Source organism: Sander vitreus, chromosome 5 (genome assembly GCF_031162955.1).
Source record: "Sander vitreus isolate 19-12246 chromosome 5, sanVit1, whole genome shotgun sequence".
Lineage (NCBI taxonomy): Eukaryota > Metazoa > Chordata > Actinopteri > Perciformes > Percidae > Sander > Sander vitreus.
The window spans coordinates 34,812,966-34,818,394 of record NC_135859.1 but is presented as its reverse complement, the minus strand read 5'-3'; the positions used below and the strand labels follow the sequence as shown (position 1 = coordinate 34,818,394).

General features: G+C 38.9%; 1 protein-coding gene across 2 annotated transcripts in view; it reads left to right on the top strand.

Moving 5' to 3' along the window:
- The first annotated feature begins 273 nt into the window (after nucleotides 1–273).
- The window catches only part of arid5a (AT-rich interactive domain 5A), a 19,450-nt gene continuing 14,294 nt past the window's right edge, over nucleotides 274–5,429 (top strand). Inside the window, exons 1-2 of one of the 2 annotated variants that reach the window (XM_078251641.1) lie at nucleotides 274–359; nucleotides 4,532–4,602. In XM_078251641.1, coding sequence (XP_078107767.1) covers nucleotides 356–359; nucleotides 4,532–4,602 — 75 coding nt within the window. In that variant the 5' untranslated portion in view covers nucleotides 274–355. Of the gene's footprint in view, nucleotides 360–4,487; nucleotides 4,603–5,429 lie in introns of both variants that reach the window. The other variant, XM_078251642.1, reaches the window with a different exon arrangement.

The following is a 5,429-nucleotide window of genomic DNA, read 5'->3' as shown; positions in this document are numbered from 1 at the left end:
AATATATATTGAGAAAAAGTTTTAATTTTACATTTTTTTGTCACCTTTTCTGTCGCAATTTTCAACGTTGTCACCTTTTCGTCACCTTTTCTGTCAAATTGAGACAAAGAGCAAACGATTTCAACGCAGCTGGTGGTTTTTGGTCTGAGAATCAGGTGATGAAACAGAGAACAGACACTTGAGTAACAGAAAAGAAACTCAGTTTCCCAGACTCGTTGCGGTGCGAGCAGCACAACCAATGAAACTTGTGGAGACAACTTCCTGTTTCATGATGTCAAGTTGAAGAGGACGCCGCATTAACTACTGTCACCAAACACTGTCACGCCGGAGACTAGAAGACACACAACCTCTGGAGATGGGTGAGAAGCACTTTTCTGTTTAGTGAAGCCTGATATTAAACATATTTGCATTGAAAACAACAGTTTGAGTTAATAATAATATTTTTACCACTTTATATATATATATTTGTTTCATAGTATGAGTATATTAGTTAGTATTAGTATATACTTTAGTTTCAGGACAATTAAAACACAGACAAACAGACTCAAACCAAAAGCCAGAACTGCACTTAACACTACTTGAGTAGTAAGGATAAATCGTGCAGTGAATGTCTCGTATGTTTGTGTTTTTATGTCTTTACTTTCTTTTTTACAATATTCTGTCTCTTCATGAGACTTTTAGAGGCTCTTTTCTGCTTATTTATTCACCTGTTTTGCATTTTTGCTGATGTTTTTGCACCGATAGAAGTGCACCAAACTTTGTTGTACATATACAACGACACAAAAATAACCCATTTCTCTATTCAACACTTTAAATGCCCTTACATATGAATGAAAACTGTACCGAGTAATGTAAATTACATTCTTTTGTGAAAAAGAAAACTACCGTAATGTGATTTAGAAACCCATAATGCCTCAGGAATTGTTTTGTTTGTTATGAACCACAAGTGTCACAATATTCAATCTCGGATCAATATCTGGCAAAAACACCACAGCTAACGCCAAGAAACAAACCCATATTTCAGCGTAATCTTAGCTTATTTATGAAGTTCTTTTATTTAGGAGTCTTCTGTCTTGCACTGACTCTTTACTGATTGGCGGATGTGTCAAAACACAATTTAGTTTTTAACGCAGAGCATGAAAAAGGACAAATAAAGAAGTCTAAACCATAATCTAAACCAGAAGAACAACAGCACCTGTTTTAAAAACAAAAAGCTAAGACACTATATATACTAAAAATATTTCCTCAGCACATGAAATGGAGAAGTTGAATGCTTCTGAAAGCAGAATTAGAGGTTGAAGCCACAGCACAGGAAACAAGTGAACTCAAAAGAGAAGCATATTGGTGATATCACTGTGGGTGGAGGGTACCAGGTTCGGAGATGACAGTTTGTCAAGAAAAGAAATTCATTCTCAGAATCACATTTCATTCCCAGAGCGTGTTTTATTTTCCCCTTAATGAAAAGCATTAATACATTTTATATACCCATATAGTTTAGTTTACGTTTAATTTAGTTTAGGTTAGTTTAGTTTACGTTTAAGTTTAAGTTTACATTTAGTTTAGTCTAGTTTATGTTTAAGTTATTATGTTTACGTTTAAGTTTAGTTTAGTTAGTTTATGTTTAGTTAGTTTAGTTTACGTTTAGCTTACGTTAGTTTAAGTTTAGTTTACGTAAAAATCATCCACAGAATATCGAGCCATGCGTGTGACATGAGAATAAAAGGCACAATCTTCTCAATATCTCACCACCAAAAGTTAAACTATGTGCAGACTTTCCTCATGCACATAGCTGTGTTGGAAATATAACAAGATTGAAATAGATACAAGTTGAAACACATTGAAACCCATGAAATCAGAAAGAAACAAGAAAAACCCAGAGATTAAAAGTGCATCCATAGAAAATATCGAACCTGATCTCATATTCCCCCGACCAAAAGTAATATTATGTGCAGCTGGTTTTATCTTTGCTTACCCACAGAGAAAAAAAGACAATTACGCTTTATGCACATTAGTACATTTCTGTTTATTGTTTGAGGTTATCTCACCGTTGCCAAATATTGTCGTGTATGTTTAGGTGTGCCAATATCATCTGGTGCAGCAAACAAAGCGGTTATGTTCATGAGCAGGAAGTGGTTTTGCAGCTTGTGGTTTTATATCAGAAGTTGGTATTATGTTTTACAGATTTCTGTTTTCCTTTCTGATCAATCATCTCACCATTACATTACAAAAAGCAATAATAATAACAATCTTTTTGTTATAGAGCACCAAAGTCCACGTTACAAAGTGCTTCACAAAACAGCAAAATAAAACATCAGGTTTATAAAATGATTTGGTGTATAAAAACAGTGTAGGTACTGTAAGAATAATAAGAAAAAAACATTTAAAAAAGGAATAAAAGAGGTTTATGAAGAGAGTTTTAAAGGAGGTTCAAGCTCAAATAAAAATGATATCGTACGAAAATGTATGCACAACAATCCGTCTGATATCCTACAGAATTAGGCCTCCTGCACACTGGCTGCGTGGCGTGAGCGTGGCGTGAGCGTGGCGTTTCTGTTGCGTCTGGAAGTGCTTTAACACACAGTGTAACCAAATGTTTGTCAGGTGTATGCACTGGACTTGTCAAGCCACATTTCATCTTCAAATCTTGGCGTGGCGTTTCTGTTGCGTCTTTGCACGACGCAGCGCTGCTGCTCATAAGTTCACCCCGTCTGTTGCGAGTCGCCTAGGAACAACAACATAGTTGCAGCACACGTTAAGGTTACAGAAACTACAGAAAATGAGGCAGATGAGGCGGATGCTTTACGCGGTTGTGTTACAAAAAAACTATGGGGTTGTCGCTCTGAGACTCGTCGCTCTGGGACGGGCGAGTCTAATGCTCGGAGGGAAAAAATGACAGTATACTCACTACAAAAAACTAGACTATACCACTGGTTTCCTCGGAGCGGTGTGAAACGGCTAAGAGATAGGTGTCCCAGGTGATAACCAATCAGCAAAGACCTGTCTGTAAACTCATGGTAATAAAAAGGCAGAGCGCTTGCGCATCCAACAGGGTGTTCAATGCACGTTTATTGGTGTTTAAGCCCCTAACGTCTCCTTCCAGGCAGCGCTGCCTGGTAGGCACAAGGATTAGGCAATGGTTATGGTTAGGGTTAGGGTTGGGTTATGGTTAGGGTTGGGTTAGGGTTAGGGTTGGGTTAGGGTTAGGGTTGGGTTAGGGTTGGGTGCCTTTAAGCGAGCTGTCGGTCCTTTCAGGGGCCGTTGCTAATTGAGTTTAGCCGACAAAAAGTCAGCGTGATGCAGCGACGACGGTTAAGTTTATGCACCAAAACGACTAGTTAAGATTAGATAAAAAAAGATTGTAGGAACGTGTTTCCTGGGTGAAAGTCTTGTGTTTTCCCCGGGACACGAACTCCTGAAAGGGATGTGGTGCATACAGCAATAAATACGTTCAAAACACACGAATTACAGTGCTTTACTTTCCGTAGCTATATGTGCAAATGGTTCATGAGAACAGCCTGAACCCCCCAATTTCACACAGTAAAATACTTTACAAAAAGGAGCAAAACAGAAAACAATAACAGGAGAGTTGTAGTTTAAGTGAAACTGTATTAAATAAAGCACATCATACACAACATAGCATTGGCTTCACAGTAACTACGGACAACCAATCCTCTACAGCACAGCTCACACAATGTCAATGTGGCACTACATTTGCATTTCTGAATGTAATGTTTCGGTAACACAGGACGTTTACTGTATTCATATTTCTTGAAATGAAGAAGTGCTTGCTTCCTTCTTTGAATTTAAATTCACACTTTACTCTTTTAGTCAAAACATTATGCCTGTGTTGTGTGACTCTGTAAAATCCCTTTTTGATATCTGACAACATTATGAAAGGATCCCTACAGAGATAGACTTTTTAGTTAAAGAGTAAGATCCTTTTAGTTTAACATGAAACAGCCCCGAAATCACCATCACCAAACCCACCAGACTCCATGTAAATAATCAGTACTTTTAGCGTGTATAGAGCCAGCATATCTTCACATGTAAATGGGTGAATTAAGGGTTTATTTCAACCAAACCAGAGTGGTGATTGTTGGAACAGTGGAAAGACGAACCAAGACGGCTTTTGATAGTTTTATTTTGTTTCTGGCTACTTTGAATGAAGTGTGTTTTATGATGATAAAAGTACTGATTATTTACATGGAGTATGGTGTGTTTGGTGATGGTGACTTTTGAGCTGTTTCATGTTAAACAAGAAGGATCTTAGGCTTTAACAAAAAGGTCTATCCCTGTAGGGATCCTTTCCATAATGTGGTCAGACACTTAGAATAATAATCTGAGCCTGTCGGTGACAACAACAGCACAGCATTTGCCCGATAATGTTTCGCTAACACAGGACGTTTGCCAATATTTTCTTGAAATGAAGAAGTACTCACTTCCCTGACTGTGGTTCTTTGAATTCAAAATTCACACTATACTCTTAGGGCGTGAAATCCTAAATGTCTTGTCCCTGCTGTGTTTCGTGAAGCTCAAGAGGACCAGAGTGAGACGTCCCAACAAACGGCGACCAGTGACGAAGACAAGGGGACAGGAACGCAGGTACGAAACCTCAATCACTGCTGATGAAAATGTCAGTTGGCCTTCTGGCGTCAGTTTAGGCAATTTCCATCCGTTTCAGTTAATCAGTGACCACAGACACCTCAGAGTGAGCTGTAGCCTTTGTCGATTTTTCATTTCCCTTTTTTAGTGAATTTGCGATTGCTCCAAAAGACGATTTTGTGTGTACAGTTGTTTCATCTGGTTGTGAAATGAGTAACAAGGAATAAGTGATTCAGCTTCATGTCCTGAAAGCAGAGGTGGAAAGTGACAAATGACATGTACTTACGTTACTGTAAGTAAGTTTTGTTTAAAGTGCCCATATTACGAAAAAAACACTTTTTCTGGGATTTGGGGAGTTATTTTGTGTCTCTGGTGCTTCCACATGCATACAAACTTTGAAAAAAACCATCCATGCTGTTTTCAGTGAGATCCGGTTTCTGAATGTGTCCTGCCTTCAGTCTCTGGGTGAGCTGGTCAACATCTGCACGGCTTTCTACGTCACTAGCCGAGACGAGGGGGCTAGGGGGCTAACCGTTAGCATGCTAGCTCGTTCTCAATGGCAAAACACTGCTACAACACACAAATTCACCCTAATCTACAAAATAAATTGTATAGAACTACTTCTATGTCCCTGTTCTGCAGGTATTCCACGCAAAGTTGGAAGTACGCCCTCGTTTAGAAGAAGTCTCCCGGCTAATCCTGCCTTGTACTATTGAAGTTGGAGAAACAGCTAGCTAGCTCATGTAGTCCTTACCTAGCTACTGAGCGTGTAGTCCTTACCTAGCTACTGAGCGTGTAGTCCTTACCTAGCTACTGAGCATGTAGTC